This window comes from Coregonus clupeaformis, chromosome 11 (assembly GCF_020615455.1).
Source record: "Coregonus clupeaformis isolate EN_2021a chromosome 11, ASM2061545v1, whole genome shotgun sequence".
In the NCBI taxonomy this organism is placed as follows: Eukaryota; Metazoa; Chordata; class Actinopteri; order Salmoniformes; family Salmonidae; genus Coregonus; species Coregonus clupeaformis.
The window spans coordinates 23,461,635-23,480,987 of record NC_059202.1 but is presented as its reverse complement, the minus strand read 5'-3'; the positions used below and the strand labels follow the sequence as shown (position 1 = coordinate 23,480,987).

The window sequence follows — 19,353 nt, the reverse complement described above, 5'->3', positions numbered from 1 at the left end:
AAGTTCTCTGGAGAAAAGCCTTTATATGTTCCTAGGCTGGATAACAGCAGACCCATAGGTAAGCTGATAAGATTTAAGTTCAGGCCATGATGAAACTGTAATCCCTATTTTACTAGGGCTTGACTAGGGCTTGACTAGGGCTTGACAGCTGCCGTTGGTCTGTGTCAATATCTTTGCTACTATAGCCTTTTGTGCATGCTTACTTGTCCATTTCCATGTAAGAAATGTCACACTTTGTGATTTGAGGAGGTGAGAGCTTAGCATACTAAACTTGTGAATGATCCATTCAGTTCAGGATACATTGCTGAATCTTCAAACATGAATGATCTGCCTCCTCTAGCTCATTGGCCAGCCAATGGTGAGCGTCACAGGAACGCATCACAGGTGACGTGAGACCCAGGACAATAACGTGGCACACAGTTTAGTCAGCTGTGAATACGCAGCCATTTTTACCACATTCACTGACTTTATTTCACCTGTGAGCTCAAAAGACTATACTAATATAAAAGCTTTTATGCTCAGTTGGAAAGATATATAATCCATACGATTCGTGTTGTCTTTTGGAATCTTGAGGTACTTTGAACGGGAATATGTTTTTGTTACATTAGTCAATTTAGTAATCTTACCATGACTGGTAAAATCATGACTTATTGCTTCTGGAAGAAATGTTATCTATGGCTTTGATATATCTTTGAAGTCATTGTCAAGTCAAAGTGAGTATGGCGTTACTGTGCCTTAGTCATTACATAATAGCATATATGCTGACTGAAACTGAGCCATACTTCCTTAATACTCATCTGTGCAATTGTCTGAGCAATGGTACACATTCCCTCAGACTGTCCATATACCCATCCAAAATATTGGTTTTAAAGATGTTGCGACATTCCGGTCAAACGTTGAGTCAAGGTTTAATCAGAGGCTTTATTTGGACTGACATCCCCCCAATGTTGTCCAGGCAGTGTTTCAGACCCACTGTGTAACAGGCAGAGAACCACACAGGCTGCTGGCTAGATGGAATGTACCTTTTGAGGAAGTTAAATGCTGCACATTAGCAAGCGGTGCGTGCACCATTCCTTAAGTTAAGACCCACAGTCACATAGATTGTCCGTGTTTTGCACGCAAGTAAGGAAAGAGAAATACCTCCTGCACACAGTTTCCATTCTCTTTACCAAGGCACACTATAGGCATCTCTTTTCTTACCAACAGGCTGAGTTGTTTTGAGATGTGCATGTATTACCATATTTTTTTCATGTACCTATCCCGACCTGATAAGGAGCAGGAGAGTGAAACTCAAAGAAATAGATTGACAGAAATATTCTATGTTTATCGTGATCAGGGCCAGTTGGTTTATCCTCAGGATCATGGTACTGTATATCTGAAGTCTTCTTCAGAGTGACCATGCTACAAGCTGAAAAACACTCCAGACAAACTGTATGTTGCATTAGTCAGCCCCCCCCCCCCCCAAACAGTACTATTCCCTTATATAGGTGGATAGTCAGCAGTGATGTAGTGGTAAAGAATAGGTGGGTCAATTCTGATTGACGGTTGCGGTAAAAAAAGTAAAACTTCCTTTTCTTTCAATGCATCTTTCCGCAAAAGGTGGGTCAACTTATGGACGGAAAAAACAGTGGGTAAACTGTGTTTACTTGCATTTACCCTCCACTACCACCACTGGTCTTATGACCAATGTACAGACTACATCAGCCAAAACATTAATTCTCGATTTGAGGTCATCCTGCTTGCTAGTGTTAGCATTTAACTGCCATTTTCACACTTACATAACTCACGTCTGATCTAGGCTGGAGCCAGGTTACAGATTCAGGGACCGTATTCCCTTTACCTAAGACCCATAGCCTGTTCATCGCTTTATATTGTAGTGATGAGTTGTTGTTTTCCTTAATGCCCAGTGGTATGTCTGAACATCAAACGCATTGCCTAGGCTTACTCTAGTCTAGTGGTTTGTAATTGAACCAATCATCTTTTGCGATTTCTGCATCAGAGAGTACTGCTCATTCCTCGGTCCGGTCTGGTAAAATAAGCACCACAGCTAGCTGCACTGAATTATTCTCATGACATTGATAAGCATTATAACTGCTGGGAAATAATCTCCTTACACTGTTTGCCTGAAAGCCGCATCTGACACCTGTGTGCTTTGCATGTTTGGAGAGTGGATGGGCTTGGCTGAGATACAGAATGTGTACAATGAGCCTCTAAGCCTATTGGCATGTCCTCAGTTGTGAGGCAATCTGTGAATTTTTATTTAAAAAACATTGATCAAATACTTAAGAACTCAAAGTCGTTTCATCCCGTCAGCTCTGTTCCAATAAAAAAAATATGTAGAAGCCTATTCTCTGATGGCACTTCCTTTACTTTATTAGCACAGGTGAGGCGGGTGTTTGTTGGTATCAACATTGTCTAGCTAACTTTAAATGTTGTAACATTACACACATTTACCTATTTCCAAAGGGTTATTTTAAAACTGAAATCTGTAAAGGGGTAAACAGTGCCAATGTTCACCACAGCGACTTTGTTATTGTTTTTGTTTTGTTGATGAAACGGAGGAGAGGAGCGTCCGGCTGCGTGCAGTACATATTCTGGTGTTTTGTCATGCGTGCAATGATGTCAGAGATAAAAAACATTGTGTTTGTTGGTGAAGTAACTTCTGTGTTGTTGTAATATCCCAAACAGACGTAGCAGTTTCACCATTAAGGATTTCAGCTTTAAGAGGTTTCACTGATTGGGAACTTCTCTTTTTCCTTTGTTGTAGATAATGTCCCAAGAGATAGAAACCTGAAAGACAAGTTCATAAAGCATTTCACAGGTAAGACAACTGCTATCAAAGAGTGTTCAATCAACGTTCAATGTTTTCCTGTTTGTTTCTCGATCAATCTCACCTTACATTTGGGGCCATGTGTATCAAGCCTCTTAGAGTAGGAGTGCTGATCTAGGTTCAGGTCTCCTCTGTCCATGTAATCTTATTCATTGTGATCAAAGGGGAAAAATTGATCCTAAATCAGCACTTCTACTCTGAGACACTTGCAACATACAGCCCTGCACACATTATATCAGCTAAAATGTTATAAATCCATGTAAAACTATTTAATTTGTCACTGGAAGACTCTGCTCTGTGAGCTGGATCCACATTTCCGAGTCACGCCTCTTTAATGCCTAATCAAGGAGCAATTTTCTTAAACTTTCCAAAGTTCAACCATGGTGTGACAGTTCAAAGTTATTCCTACACGAGAACCAAATCTCTAAAATTATGTCATTGCCTGGGATGGACCTCACAGATGTGCTGGAGAAAGTTGCCATGAAATGAATTTCTGAGGGCAGTAGGGGAGGGAAGTGGAGCACATTACTCTGGCAGAAACAGGCGGGGTAAAGTTGAAGGCAACGTAAGGTTAAGCTTATTATTTGTAGCAGGACCTCTGAACAGGCTTCAGTAATTGGTGTAAAAATCTGTTATCCAGAAACTCGTTAGAGGCCCAGAAGTACTTGGTAGTGATCATTAAAGCGGCAATCAGCAATTGAAACAATAATAAAGCTAAAGCTAAAAAGCTGAGGGATGGGGCTGGAGAAATGTAACCACTGTCAAATTCATAGACCGAGCTATGGATGCAAGGACTGACCATCCATGATATCAACATTATAGTTTTAACCCTGTTTTGAGGCTATACAGTGTTTGTTTACATTTACTTTGTTTACAATCATTGCAGTAAAACAAGCTTATATTCTGGGTTCTGATGGGGTACCACTGTTGAACTAAGCTCAAGAGGCATTTATAAGTTATATTCTTCAAGAATCAATGGGTACATATCATTCATTTGTAAGTAAAACAAATGGATGTACTGTAGCTACTACAGATTGCCCCTTTAATTCTAAGTATGAGTCCTATTGTGATGTCATGTATTAGTATGGACCAGTAGTGGATGAACGCAATGCCCTCGTTTGGGTGTAGGGACTGATCAGAGCCTGAAGGTACGGAGGTGGCGTTCCCCTCACAGCTCCGTAGGCAAGCACCATGGTCTTGTAGCAGATGCGAGCTTCAACTGGAAGCCAGTGGAGTGTGCGGAGGAGCGGGGTGACGTGAGAGAACTTGGGAAGGTTGAACACCAGACGGGCTGCGGCATTCTGGATGAGTTGTAGGGGTTTAATGGCACAGGCAGGGAGCCCAGCCAACAGCGAGTTGCAGTAATCCAGACGGGAGATGACAAGTGCCTGTAGAACTATTGTACATTGTAGAATAGTAGTGAAGACATCAAAACTATGAAATAAAACATATGGAATCATGTAGTAATCAAAGAAGTGTTAAACAAATCAAAATATATTTGAGATTCTTCAAATAGCCACCCTTAGCCTTGATGACAGCTTTGCACACTCTTGTCATTCTCTCAACCAGCTTCACCTGGAATGCTTTTCCAACAGTCTTGAAGGAGTTCCCACATATGCTGAGCACTTGTTGGCTGCTTTTCCTTCACTCTGCGGTCCGACTCATCCCAAACCATCTCAATTTGGTTGAGGTTGGGGGATTGTGGAGGCCAGGTCATCTGATACAGCACTCCATCACTCTCCTTGGTAAAATAGCCTTTACACAGCCTTGAGGTGTAAGCGCAAACCAGATGGGATGGCGTATCGCTGCAGAATGCTGTGGTAGCCATACTGGTTAAGTGTGCCTTGAATTCTAAATAAATCACAGACAGTTTCACCAGCAAATCACCCCCACACCATAACACCTCTTCCTCCATGCTTTACGGCGGGAAATACACATGCGGAGATCATCCGTTCACCCACACCCCGTCTCACAAAGACACGGCGGATGGAACCAAAAATCTCCAATTTGGACTCCAGACCAAAGGACAAATTTCCACCGGTCTAATGTCCATTGCTCATGTTTCTTGGCCCAAGCAAGTTTCTTCTTCTTATTGGTGTCCTTTAGTAGTGGTTTCTTTGCAGCAATTTAACCATGAAGGCCTGATTCACAAAGTCTCCTCTGAACAGTTGATGTTGAGATGTGTGTGTTACTTGAACTCTGTGAAGCATTTATTTGGGCTGCAATTTCTGAGGCTGGTAACTCTAATGAACTTATCCTCTGCAGCAGAGGTAACTCTGGGTCTTCCATTCCTTTGGCGGTCCTCATGAGAGCCAGTTTCATAATATCGCTTGATGGTTTTTGCGACTGCACTTGAAGAAACTTTCAAAGTTCTTGACATTTTCCGGATTGACTGACCTTCATGTCTTAAAGTAATGATGGACTGTCATTTCTCTTTTCTTATTTGAGCTGTTCTTGCCAAAATATGGACCAAATATGGCTATCTTCTGTATACCCCCACTCCCACCCCCACCTTGCCACAACACAACAGATTGGCTCAAACGCATTAAGAAGGAAATAAATTCCACAAATTAACTTTTAAGAAGGCACACCTGTTAATTGAAATGCACTCCAGGTGACAACCTCATGAAGCTGGTTGAGAGAATGCCAAGAGTGTGCAAAGCTGTCATTTTACATTTACATTTTAGTCATTTAGCAGACGCTCTTATCCAGAGCGACTTACAGTTAGTGAGTGCATACATGTATTTTTATTTTATTTTATTTTTTTCATACTGGCCCCCCGTGGGAAACGAACCCACATCCCTGCCGGCCAAACCCTCCCCTACCTTGGACGACGCTGGACCAATTGTGCGCCGCCCATGGGTCTCCCGGTTGCGGCCAGCTGCGACAGAGCCTGGACTCGAACCAGGAACTCTAGTGGCACAGCTAGCACTGCCTTAGACCACTGCGCCACTCGGGAGTCATCAAGGCAAAGGGTGGCTATTTGAAGAATCTCAAAGATAAATTATATATTTAGATTTGTTTAACACTTTTTTGGTTACTACATGATTCCATATGTGTTATTTCATAGTTTTGATGTCTTCACTATTATTCTACAATGTAGAAAATAGTAAAAATAAAGAATAAACCTTCAATGAGTAGGTGTTCTAAAACGTTTGACCGCTAGTTTACTCAGTGTATATTTATATATTGGTATATATGCAGAAACATATGATGGCATACAATATAAAACGGAAGTAAAATATATGATCAGCCTAACTGTATGGACAGTGCATTATCAATAAGTTATAGGTAAGTCATTAAACAACACACTGGCATACCACAAAATCAATAAATATGCATATCAATGTCTTTGTTAATAGAGTGTCCTTTGCATAGTTAGTCATATGCATAGTTGGAGCTCTGCCTTAGTTGGAGCTCTGCCTTAGTTGGAGCTCTGCCTTGGTTGGAGCTCTGCCATAGTTGGAGCTCTGCCATAGTTGGAGCTCTGCCTTAGTAAAGGGTATCTTGACTGCTAGATCATGCTTTTTACCCGTGTCGAAAATATTGTTGCTCTTTTGAAGTTGTTGCTAATGGCAAATGGTATCCGCTTCAGTTCTGTTATGGAAATATTGAAAAGGAGGAAAGGAAATGGAACACATGAAAGTGTTTTTTTTTGGTTTCCTGATAAGAACTTTTCTTTTTAAGCAGGACCAGTCAAGTTCTCATCAGAATGTAGAACACATGTTCATAGACTCTATCACAACACAAGGGATTGTTCAAGACCAGCATGTAAGTATACATTTTTTACATCATAATACTGTGTTCATCTATATTTATGATCAGTAATCTTCGATTCTGATAGTCATATACACCACTTTATTCATTAGCTAACTGCTCATTTACATCTGTAGTCCCCGACTACATGATGGCAATGATGTTCCTTCCACTGCCAATATTATGCTATGGGAAAATTGATTTACTGCCAACATTTTGCCTCCAACGACTTTGTTTGCCAATGGTCTTACTCTAAGTAAATTAAGGACCCCAGACAGAAAGCAGGCATTCATCAAGGGCGTCTGCCTTGGGACACTTTATTATATCCTGGTCCCAGATCTGTTTGTGCTAGAACCCAAGTACTCATTATGAATTAATTGAATGCGTCGGTGACATAATATGGTGTCTTGCTCTAACATTAGTTAAACTCTCTTCGATGACCTCATATTCACAGTTTTTTTTAAATAGAAGCAATAAGTGGACTCTTGAATCATTTAACATGTCAGTGTAATACATAATGTGCCATTAAATTACGTAAACATTAATTTAGCGGATCTAGTGAACAATCATGTTGTCGTTGTAGTTTTTATTGGAAAAGGGACCGATGACATCAGACAGTAAGTCATGAATGACCTCAGTATGTCCCCAGACTGTGTCAGTTTCTCAGATGGCTGCCTGAACTGAGCTGTCTGAGCAGAAGCCCTGCCTCCATTGTGGACCAGTGAATTAGAGCATGGACTTTCTCAGACTTCTTTTATGTGTTGTCAATAAAGAGAAACACAAACTCAATTTAGTGAAACTCTTCATATCAGGCCTCCCAGTTCCCCTGGCCTCCAGGCTGGTACTCAAGCCCCTGTTCCCCTGTTCCCCTGGCCTTCAGGGTGGTTATCAGACCCCTGTTCACCTGTTTCCTTGGCCTCCAGGGTGGTTCTCAGGCCCCTGTTCCCCTTGGCCTCCAGGGTGGTATTCTGGCCCCTGTTCCCCTGGCCTCCAGGGTGGTATTCTGGCCCCTGTTCCCCTGGCCTCCAGGGTGGTACTCAGGCCCCTGTTCCCCTGGCCTCCAGGGTGGTTCTCAGGCCCCTGTTCCCCTGGCCTCCAGGGTGGTTCTCAGGCCCCTGTTCCCCTTGGCCTCCAGGGTGGTATTCTGGCCCCTGTTCCCCTGGCCTCCAGGGTGGTATTCTGGCCCCTGTTCCCCTGGCCTCCAGGGTGGTATTCTGGCCCCTGTTCCCCTGGCCTCCAGGGTGGTACTCTGGCCCCTGTTCCCCTGGCCTCCAGGATGGTTCTCAGGCCCCTGTTCCCCTGGCCTCCAGGGTGGTTCTCAGGCCCCTGTTCACCTGGCCTCCAGGGTGGTACTCTGGCCCCTGTTCCCCTGGCCTCCAGGGTGGTACTCAGGCCCCTGTTCCCCTGGCCTCCAGGGTGGTACTCTGGCCCCTGTTCCCCTGGCCTCCAGGGTGGTATTCTGGCCCTTGGCCTCCAGTGTGGTATTCTGGCCCCTGGCCTCCAGGGTGGTTCTCTGGCCCCTGTTCCCCTGGCCTCCAGGGTGGTTCTCAGGCCCCTGTTCCCCTGGCCTCCAGGGTGGTTCTCAGGCCCCTGTTCCCCTGGCCTCCAGGGTGGTATTCTGGCCCCTGTTCCCCTGGCCTCCAGGGTGGTACTCTGGCCCCTGTTCCCCTGGCCTCCAGGGTGGTATTCTGGCCCCTGTTCCCCTGGCCTCCAGGGTGGTACTCTGGCCCCTGTTCCCCTGGCCTCCAGGGTGGTATTCTGGCCCCTGTTCCCCTGGCCTCCAGGGTGGTATTCTGGCCCCTGTTCCCCTGGCCTCCAGGGTGGTTCTCTGGCCCCTGTTCCCCTGGCCTCCAGGGTGGTTCTCTGGCCCCTGTTCCCCTGGCCTCCAGGGTGGTTCTCAGGCCCCTGTTCCCCTTGGCCTCCAGGGTGGTATTCTGGCCCCTGTTCCCCTGGCCTCCAGGGTGGTATTCTGGCCCCTGTTCCCCTGGCCTCCAGGGTGGTACTCAGGCCCCTGTTCCCCTGGCCTCCAGGGTGGTTCTCAGGCCCCTGTTCCCTTGGCCTCCAGGGTGGTTCTCAGGCCCCTGTTCCCCTTGGCCTCCAGGGTGGTATTCTGGCCCCTGTTCCCCTGGCCTCCAGGGTGGTATTCTGGCCCCTGTTCCCCTGGCCTCCAGGGTGGTATTCTGGCCCCTGTTCCCCTGGCCTCCAGGGTGGTACTCTGGCCCCTGTTCCCCTGGCCTCCAGGGTGGTTCTCAGGCCCCTGTTCCCCTGGCCTCCAGGGTGGTTCTCAGGCCCCTGTTCCCCTGGCCTCCAGGGTGGTACTCTGGCCCCTGTTCCCCTGGCCTCCAGGGTGGTACTCAGGCCCCTGTTCCCCTGGCCTCCAGGGTGGTACTCTGGCCCCTGTTCCCCTGGCCTCCAGGGTGGTATTCTGGCCCTTGGCCTCCAGTGTGGTATTCTGGCCCCTGGCCTCCAGGGTGGTTCTCTGGCCCCTGTTCCCCTGGCCTCCAGGGTGGTTCTCAGGCCCCTGTTCCCCTGGCCACCAGGGGTGGTTCTCAGGCCCCTGTTCCCCTGGCCTCCAGGGTGGTATTCTGGCCCCTGTTCCCCTGGCCTCCAGGGTGGTACTCAGGCCCCTGTTCCCCTGGCCTCCAGGGTGGTTCTCAGGCCCCTGTTCCCTTGGCCTCCAGGGTGGTTCTCAGGCCCATGTTCCCCTTGGCCTCCAGGGTGGTATTCTGGCCCCTGTTCCCCTGGCCTCCAGGGTGGTATTCTGGCCCCTGTTCCCCTGGCCTCCAGGGTGGTATTCTGGCCCCTGTTCCCCTGGCCTCCAGGGTGGTACTCTGGCCCCTGTTCCCCTGGCCTCCAGGGTGGTTCTCAGGCCCCTGTTCCCCTGGCCTCCAGGGTGGTTCTCAGGCCCCTGTTCCCCTGGCCTCCAGGGTGGTACTCTGGCCCCTGTTCCCCTGGCCTCCAGGGTGGTACTCAGGCCCCTGTTCCCCTGGCCTCCAGGGTGGTACTCTGGCCCCTGTTCCCCTGGCCTCCAGGGTGGTATTCTGGCCCTTGGCCTCCAGTGTGGTATTCTGGCCCCTGGCCTCCAGGGTGGTTCTCTGGCCCCTGTTCCCCTGGCCTCCAGGGTGGTTCTCAGGCCCCTGTTCCCCTGGCCTCCAGGGTGGTTCTCAGGCCCCTGTTCCCCCTGGCCTCCAGGGTGGTATTCTGGCCCCTGTTCCCCTGGCCTCCAGGGTGGTACTCTGGCCCCTGTTCCCCTGGCCTCCAGGGTGGTATTCTGGCCCCTGTTCCCCTGGCCTCCAGGGTGGTACTCTGGCCCCTGTTCCCCTGGCCTCCAGGGTGGTATTCTGGCCCCTGTTCCCCTGGCCTCCAGGGTGGTATTCTGGCCCCTGTTCCCCTGGCCTCCAGGGTGGTTCTCTGGCCCCTGTTCCCCTGGCCTCCAGGGTGGTTCTCAGGCCCCTGTTCCCCTGGCCTCCAGGGTGGTATTCTGGCCCCTGTTCCCCTGGCCTCCAGGGTGGTACTCAGGCCCCTGTTCCCCTGGCCTCCAGGGTGGTTCTCTGGCCCCTGTTCCCCTGGCCTCCAGGGTGGTATTCTGGCCCCTGTTCCCCTGGCCTCCAGGGTGGTACTCTGGCCCCTGTTCCCCTGGCCTCCAGGGTGGTACTCTGGCCCCTGTTCCCCTGGCCTCCAGGGTGGTATTCTGGCCCCTGTTCCCTTGGCCTCCAGGGTGGTACTCTGGCCCCTGTTCCCCTGGCCTCCAGGGTGTTACTCTGGCCCCTGTTCCCCTGGCCTCCAGGGTGGTTCTCAGGCCCCTGTTCCCCTGGCCTCCAGGGTGGTTCTCAGGCCCCGGTTCCCCTGGCCTCCAGGGTGGTACTCAGGCCCCTGTTCCCCTGGCCTCCAGGGTGGTACTCAGGCCCCTGTTCCCCTGGCCTCCAGGGTGGTACTCAGGCCCCTGTTCCCCTGGCCTCCAGGGTGGTATTCTGGCCCCTGTTCCCCTGGCCTCCAGGGTGGTACTCTGGCCCCTGTTCCCCTGGCCTCCAGGGTGGTATTCTGGCCCCTGTTCCCCTGGCCTCCAGGGTGGTATTCTGGCCCCTGTTCCCCTGGCCTCCAGGGTGGTTCTCTGGCCCCTGTTCCCCTGGCCTCCAGGGTGGTACTCTGGCCCCTGTTCCCCTGGCCTCCAGGGTGGTACTCAGGCCCCTGTTCTCCTGACCTCCAGGGTGGTACTCAGGCCCCTGTTCCCCTGGCCTCCAGGGTGGTATTCTGGCCCTTGGCCTCCAGTGTGGTATTCTGGCCCCTGGCCTCCAGGGTGGTTCTCTGGCCCCTGTTCCCCTGGCCTCCAGGGTGGTTCTCAGGCCCCTGTTCCCCTGGCCTCCAGGGTGGTATTCTGGCCCCTGTTCCCCTGGCCTCCAGGGTGGTATTCTGGCCCCTGTTCCCCTGGCCTCTAGGGTGGTATTCTGGCCCCTGTTCCCCTGGCCTCCAGGGTGGTATTCTGGCCCCTGTTCCCCTGGCCTCCAGGGTGGTATTCTGGCCCCTGTTCCCCTGGCCTCCAGGGTGGTATTCTGGCCCCTGTTCCCCTGGCCTCCAGGGTGGTACTCTGGCCCCTGTTCTCCTTGCCTCTAGTATGACATAGGCTTTGAAAAAGCACCCACGAATGGGCTACCAGTGCGGAAAGTGCCGCTGGCTGCTGGTGAGCTTTCTTGACTGGTTTAACCAGCTAAACAGCTGCTACTGGTGAAAATGTGTTTGGAGTTACCTTTCTAGCTAATACGCTATGTTAGAGTTTACACTTCCTTTTCCAATTCCAATCTTCCAATGTGGGGAGGTCAAAATAACGAAAAACTATCTACCAAATCGATTAATTTTAAAATGATTACTTGATTACTTCTCCTTGCCGTTATCATTCACCTGATAATAAGACAAGACACGTGAAAAAATAAATATGTTTACTATCGCATGATGGTGGTCCCTGGGTCGCCTGTTTGCCCGGGAGTGGGTCCTGGGCAAGAAAAGGTTGAAGACCCCTGGTGTACACAATACAATTAAATGCTTACTTGCTGTCTGTATCTGTCAAGTATTTGAAAGTAATTCATGAAATGCACATATTTAGTAAAGGAAGACAGCTAGAACATGGGAACAAGAGACAAATAAGGATGAACTGTTTTCTTGATCATTTTACAGACTACAAAAGATGTGCAAGATTGCTAACACGGCTAGCAATGAGTCCACTCTGCTCACAATCATAGACATTGCATGTGAGTATGCATTCTTTTAAGGGTTTAAACTGTCAAAAGGGGGAACATTTGCATAATCAGGCTTTATGTTGGATAGTAAACTTGGTCTAACATTGTACGACTCCTTGCTCTATAGGTAAAGCTACATAGAAATGATTTACAATATCTTATTTCTATTGTGAATATTTAACTGTAAAGATTGGCATGCAGCAATCCTGTAATATTTCCCACTTAACTATGTATTGAAAATGCATTTCTAGTGTTGATGGAGATTCACATGCTGTACAGCTCCACCAGAGTATAGTTGGCTGTGTTTTCAACCCAGCCATTTTCTTTATGTGTGATTCCAATCACAGGAAGAGAGAACTACACTGAACAAAAATATAAATGCAACAATTTCAAAGATTTTACTGAGTTACAGTTCATATAAGGAAATCAGTCAATTGAAATAAATTCATTAGGCCCTAATCTATGGATTTCACATGACTGGGCAGGGGCGCAGCATAGACCCACACACTTGGGAGCCAGGCCCAGCCAATCAGAATTAGTTTTTCCCCACAAAAGGGTTTTATTACAGACAGAAATATTCCTCAGTTTCATCAGCTGTCCAGGTGGCTGGTCTCAGACTATCCTGCAGGTGAAGAAGCTGGATGTGGAGGTCCTGAGCTGGCGTGGTTACACGTGGTCCGTAGGTGTGAGGCCAGTTGGACGTACTGCCAAATTCAATAAAAGACATTGGAGACATCTGTGGCATTGTGTTGTGTGACAAAACTGCACATTTTAGAGTGGACTTTTATTGTCCCCAGCACAAGGTGCACCTGTGTAGTGGAGAAATTCTCACTAACAGAGAGGTAAACAAATTTGTGCACAATATTTGAGAGAAATAAGCTTTTTGTGCCTATGGAAGATTTCTGGGATCTTTTATTTCAGCTCATGAAACATGGGACCAACATTTAAATGTTGCGTTTATATTTTTGTTCAGTATATGTTTGTGTCTGTGACATCTGCAAGTAATCTGTAAGGATTGAAAATAACTAATGTTCACATAATCAGATCCATGTGTTCCCAGAGTTTCTGCCCTACATTAATATGTTCTGAAATATAATGTTATTTGGCCCTTTTGTTTCATTCCAACTGTATTCCATCAAAGACAAGATCCTAATACAATATACAGAACCTTAACAATCTTTTCTGTTACATTACAGTCTAGCATATTCTTTTGGAAAATGAAAAGATGAGAACAAGTATTTGACTAGCTGAACGAATTTTAAGTTGAAAGTCATGAGAAAGTTACATGTGAGCGATAAGTTAGGACGCACATAAGAGCTTAAGAATGTGAGTAAAATGAGGATCGTTTGGAAGAGCAACCAAGTGTGTTAACAAGTTGTGGGTCACACGATGTTAGATGCTCACCGCTTGGTCAGACAATGAAACAGGAAGAACCTGATTGTCTTGATCCAGCTAATTTGGGAGACCGTCATCGGTGTTAAATTGATAACCCTTTGTTATACTAGTCTATTACCTCCACCTGATGAGACTGACGACAGCAGAGACGATGATTTCTGGGCCTATTTGTGTTCCGGCTCACTTAGAACTGACTCCATGTCAGTTGATGGCATCTATGGGCCTTTAGATGGTCCAACATGAATGAAGCCTTACGCGTATAGCCAATTACAATCACCACGTTAGTTGGAGTGTAATTGGAATTCATTTGATTAGAAAATTGAGGGGGCTGGCACATTAACTGTTTTTCAGTCTCTCCAGTCATTATTCTTTTTTTACTCTGACAATGTGCTCTAGTCAGAACCATAAAGAGGGGTCTCGCTGCTGCCGCTGGAGGGAAGGGGCTAGAGAAGGACCTAAAAGGGCCTATTAGCTGAATCATTGATTGATTCATCCGGCTCATTCGAAAATAACTCATGAAGTTCCCTTCCTTAGTCCCTAAGGAAATACGGAAGGGCAGCTCAAACCTAATTTTAGACAGGAGATTCTGTGGCCTATTTTTCAAACTAACAATGTAAGGAATTCAAAAATTGCATTAGAAAAATATGCACTCCTGTGTTTTTGACAATAACATTATGCTAATGTTGAATTGTGTTAATGTTTGATTTTTGCTGTGTTTCAGGCTCAAAATATTGAAAGAGGGATCTATGTTTTGCCAAGGAAGTGCCTTCAATTCACATCAGTCACATTAAGAACAGTATTGTAATTGTTTATAGTATTTTTATTTGTGTTATTGATACTGTATGTATATGCTGGCAGCCTTTATTGGTTTTATGAAATAGATTTGAGTCCCGTGTAGCTCAGTTGGTAGAGCGTGGCGTTTGCAATGCCAGGGTTGTGGGTTCGTTTCCCACGGGGGACCAGTATGAAAAAAAACTGTATGCACTCACTAACTGTAAGTCGCTCTGGATAAGAGTGTCTGCTAAAAGGTAAAAATTTGCTTTTTATCTTCATGTATCATGCATTTTTAAGACAAACTTAATTTAATATTTAATACACCTATTTATTGAAATGGTATGTATATAATTAATCACAATAATTCAGAAATATACAATTATTTTCTTAAAGTTCTCATCTGATGAAGAGATTTTTTGTCTGAATTAATCTCACTTAATATTATTTGCTTTGTCAATATTACATTCTGAGACGGTCCTACCATTGTCGTTGAAATATTTACTTCACTGTCATTGGCTCCATTGTATTTAATTTGGCACTTGAATGATTTCAGTCAATGAAAACATATTGAATGACAACGAATGTACAGTGGGGAAAAAAAGTATTTAGTCAGCCACCAATTGTGCAAGTTCTCCCACTTAAAAAGATGAGAGAGGCCTGTAATTTTCATCATAGGTACACGTCAACTATGACAGACAAATTGAGAAAAAGAAATCCAGAAAATCACATTGTAGGATTTTTAATGAATTTATTTGCAAATTATGGTGGAAAATAAGTATTTGGTCACCTACAAACAAGCAAGATTTCTGGCTCTCACAGACCTGTAACAACTTCTTTAAGAGGCTCCTCTGTCCTCCACTCGTTACCTGTATTAATGGCACCTGTTTGAACTTGTTATCAGTATAAAAGACACCTGTCCACAACCTCAAACAGTCACACTCCAAACTCCACTATGGCCAAGACCAAAGAGCTGTCAAAGGACACCAGAAACAAAATTGTAGACCTGCACCAGGCTGGGAAGACTGAATCTGCAATAGGTAAGCAGCTTGGTTTGAAGAAATCAACTGTGGGAGCAATTATTAGGAAATGGAAGACATACAAGACCACTGATAATCTCCCTCGATCTGGGGCTCCACGCAAGATCTCACCCCGTGGGGTCAAAATGATCACAAGAACAGTCAGCAAAAATCCCAGAACCACACAGGGGGACCTAGTGAATGACCTGCAGAGAGCTGGGACCAAAGTAACAAAGCCTACCATCAGTAACATACTACGCCGCCAGGGACTCAAATCCTGCAGTGCCAGACGTGTCCCCCTGCTTAAGCCAGTACATGTCCAGGCCCGTCTGAAGTTTGCTAGAGTGCATTTGGATGATCCAGAAGAGGATTGGAAGAATGTCATATGGTCAGATGAAACCAAAATAGAACTTTTTGGTAAAAACTCAACTCGTCGTGTTTGGAGGACAAAGAATGCTGAGTTGCATCCAAAGAACACCATACCTACTGTGAAGCATGGGGGTGGAAACATCATGCTTTGGGGCTGTTTTTCTGCAAAGGGACCAGGACGACTGATCCGTGTAAAGGAAAGAATGAATGGAGCCATGTATCTTGAGATTTTGAGTGAAAACCTCCTTCCATCAGCAAGGGCATTGAAGATGAAACGTGGCTGGGTCTTTCAGAATGACAATGATCCCAAACACACCGCCCGGGCAACAAAGGAGTGGCTTCATAAGAAGCATTTCAAGGTCCTGGAGTGGCCTAGCCAGTTTCCAGATCTCAACCCCATAGAAAATCTTTGGAGGGAGTTGAAAGTCCGTGTTGCCCAGCGACAGCCCCAAAACATCACTGCTCTAGAGGAGATCTGGATGGAGGAATGGGCCAAAATACCAGCAACAGTGTGTGAAAACCTTGTGAAGACTTACAGAAAACGTTTGACCTGTGTCATTGCCAACAAAGGGTATATAACAAAGTATTGAGAAACTTTTGTTATTGACCAAATACTTATTTTCCACCATAATTTGCAAATAAATTCATTAAAAATCCTACAATGTGATTTTCTGGATTTTTTTTTTTTTTTTTGTCTGTCATAGTTGACGTGTACCTATGATGAAAATTACAGGCCTCTCTCATCTTTTTAAGTGGGAGAACTTGCACAATTGGTGGCTGACTAAATACTTTTTTCCCCACTGTAATAATGCACTGCAGTACTTAACAATAAAAAATATTGAAGCACAGCATATTTGCAATTATTATAGAAGAGCGTGTTGAGGGAAACATCTCTTAGCTTGCTGGTGTTGGGACAGTCAATAGGGAAGCTGTAAGCATGGTTGTATCCCAAATAGCACCCTATTCCCTATGTACTGCACTACATAGGAAATACACTACATAGGAAATAGGGTGCAATTTGGGACGCAAACCATAACCCCATAGACGCACACAACTGAAATATATTTCACTCAATAGTAAGTGCCCTGTTGGGTAGGCCATGGGGATATTAGAAAAGCAAACATTCAACTCTGACAACTCAGTCAGGACACTTCTGCCTGCACCTCATAACCCCTACGATTTCCAAAACAACACACGTTTTAGCTTGAAAAAAATAATGCAAAATCCTCTCCTCAATGTGTTCGTAAAGGCATAACTGAATTCCCCAATTTCTGGAGCAGACTTGGTTTCAAAATCGCTGGCAAACCTTTCTGTTTGTCCCTTGAGAACCCAAACCCATTGCAATCTTGGACTGTTCATCCACAGAAAGTGAAGCAATCAAACTCGATAAAGCCAAATGGACCGGAAAATAGACTCATTTCTCTATCCTGTTCTGTTTCAAAGCCTGAAGCAAAACAATTGATTACATAAACAACAAGTGTTACATATTGGTAACTTATTTTACTTTGAATTGGTGAAGTCCATATTGCATCCAGTGATGTTGTATCCACTAAGGTGTATCCACCAAGATGTATCCACCAAGATGTATCCACCAAGATGTATCCACCAAGATGTATCCACCAAGATGTATCCACTAAGATGTATCCACTAAGATGTCTTAATAATTATAGTGCATGGCTGATTTGTTTTCTTGGTCTTTAGGCCAGGATGCAGCTGCCCTTTTCTTAAAGATGCCTTTCACATTGAGCTGCATGCATCTGGTATTAAACCTCCAGTGATACGTACATCTGGCAGTTACAATAACTTGACATTCACTGAACAAACTTTTACTTTTGAACTCAAATCTGTATATCGTTATGACGGCTCAGAAGTCCCTAAAGTCAGTTATCACAGAATGATGAAACACTCCGCCCTTCAGGTGCATTGTGGACAAATGACTTGATCGCTGTTATAACAAGCTCCCGCAGTTGCCTGCTCAGTGCTCAGCCATTGCAAGGACATTACAAAGAACATTAGTGTTTATTTTCTAGAGTTATCCAGGATGTGTGGCCTCTCTAAAGGTCCTGCATGTTTTTATTGTCATTTAAGACTCTTGTTCAAGAAAGACAAGCAATAACAAATAAAAGGGATAGAGACTTTAGCAATTGAAGAAAAAACAAACAGACTTTAATAAAATAGAATTCTAAAACAATTTGAATATAAATAACTCTGGAAATTTAAGGGACATTACACTCCAAAACTAATTTTACCTTGTATTGCCAGGAATTTAATACATATTTATAGCATCTAAATAAAACAAAAATGTCCATACAAAAAAAAACAGCACAAAAAACGGGTACAAAAATTCGTATTGCTATCGTCTTGTACAGACACGCCTGGGAAATAGTTGATTGTCCATTTAATTTATTTTGGAGTGATAAAAAACAGATACATTGAACCCCTCACACATAAGACTGGAATAACTTAATCTTAAACAAACACTTACTAAGCCAAAGATTACAATACCACAGTTCTCACGCCAGCAAGTTGCTATTGTACGAAAGGCTGTGAAGTATTTGAGGTTATCAATAGATAGTTCATCATATAAGAGCTCTAGCTCCGCCCACCGGTAAGTGGCGCAGAGCATGCTGGGCGATCTCAAGCTCAGACAAGGCTAGAGTCAAGTCAGAGAAAGTTCCAGCTCCTGTGATTTCCTTCAGTTAGCTTTCGCTGTGTTAGCCAAGGCCAGTGTGCATCCTTGCTAATATTTGCCATACCACTAAGTGCCTTAGCCCATCCCTGCTACATACACTGTGCTGTGCTGTTCTGTGCCCGTACTGTGAATCGTCAGCGTCATTAAACCACCTCGACCTTAGCAGCACATGGGAATGAACACAAAGTAAAAACCTAGCCTAAGGAATATAAAGTCCACCAAGTCCTCAGTTACACTATAGACTGTTTTAAATGATTTGTAACATCAGCTGAAGGAATCCCATCTTAACCAAAACTACGGTAATCACTAGGCTCTCCTACGCGCAATTTCACTAGATATTAGATATCCAACCTCTCCATCAATGACAGATGTGAAAAGACAGATGTGGAAAGAAGCTCCTCTACCACTTTATCGTGGTTCCACAACAAAGAATGTGTTATACATCACTATGCGATATAGCTCAAGTTTCATCACTGCGTTACACCCCACTCTGAAAAGTGGAGAACAATGCAACAACTGCAACTTACACCTTTAAGACGTTCACTTTACTTTTAGGACTGGATTTCATACGGACACATTTCTTATTGTTCTCCAGAGTCATGGTTAGAGGAATATTTACAAGTCCATATAAAATTGAGTTATTTTTCACTGGTCCTTAGGGCTTATAAACCTCCGTCATACCACTGCCTTTCACAAATCATGACCCCCATCACGAAACACACACCATCAATAGGCTTACAAACTCTTTGGAAAGAAGGAGACAACTACGGAAATGATGCTTCCACACAATTTATCATCATTGCTTTTTATATTTTTAGATAATCAATGGCACTATCGATCATAATGATCTTTATATGGCTCATCATCATTGTATCATGATCACCCGGGACATTTAACACAGGAGCAGTCTGGTGTTTGTGCCAACACTATAAAAGGATTAGGGTGCTATAAATAAGGGGTCGGTCCTCACAGAGGTACACGGTGGGGGATCCCTTTCTCAGCGGGTGGAATGGCAGCGACACCAGATCCTAATCTAAGAAGGATATCACTTATCTGGAGACAAACAGCTCCGATTAAGGGAAGAGACAGAAGATGCACTGGGGATGGAGTGTGGGAAGGCCCTAACACAATTACACACAATTCTACTGAATCCCCCAGAGCTTTCTCTGAGATGCACTGAGATAAATAGAGGCAAAGCCAGGTCATTTCCCCTGTCTGAAGAGCCAGAAGCAGCAGTCAGCTGAGAGACAGTGGTGGCGTCCCAAATGGCACCCTATTCCTTACATAGAG

The 19,353-nt window shown here is 45.5% G+C and overlaps 1 protein-coding gene across 1 annotated transcript; it reads right to left on the bottom strand.

Moving 5' to 3' along the window:
• Window positions 1–7,693: 7,693 nt before the first annotated feature.
• Window positions 7,694–18,664, bottom strand: LOC123491956 (collagen alpha-1(I) chain-like). The gene is made up of 7 exons (XM_045223380.1): window positions 18,613–18,664; window positions 10,843–11,208; window positions 10,487–10,747; window positions 10,102–10,432; window positions 9,333–10,017; window positions 8,892–9,248; window positions 7,694–8,632 (listed from the first exon to the last, which is right to left on the bottom strand). Exons 1-7 carry the CDS (start codon window positions 18,662–18,664, stop codon window positions 7,694–7,696), a joined length of 2,991 nt encoding a protein of 996 aa, XP_045079315.1.
• Between the last annotated feature and the right edge of the window lie 689 nt (window positions 18,665–19,353).

Bases quoted from the DNA above. Each gene is read 5' to 3' on its own strand.
- LOC123491956 (XM_045223380.1), bottom strand. From the start codon at position 18,664: ATGACTCTGGAGAACAATAAGAAATGTGTCCGTATGAAATCCAGTCCT. The intron at 10,433-10,486 runs GTACCACCCTGG...CCTGGAGGCCAG, and splicing joins CCAGGGGAACAGGGGCCTGA to GGGAACCGGGGCCTGAGAAC. The intron at 10,018-10,101 runs GTACCACCCTGG...ACCACCCTGGAG, and splicing joins CCAGGGGAACAGGGGCCTGA to GCCAGGGGAACAGGGGCCAG.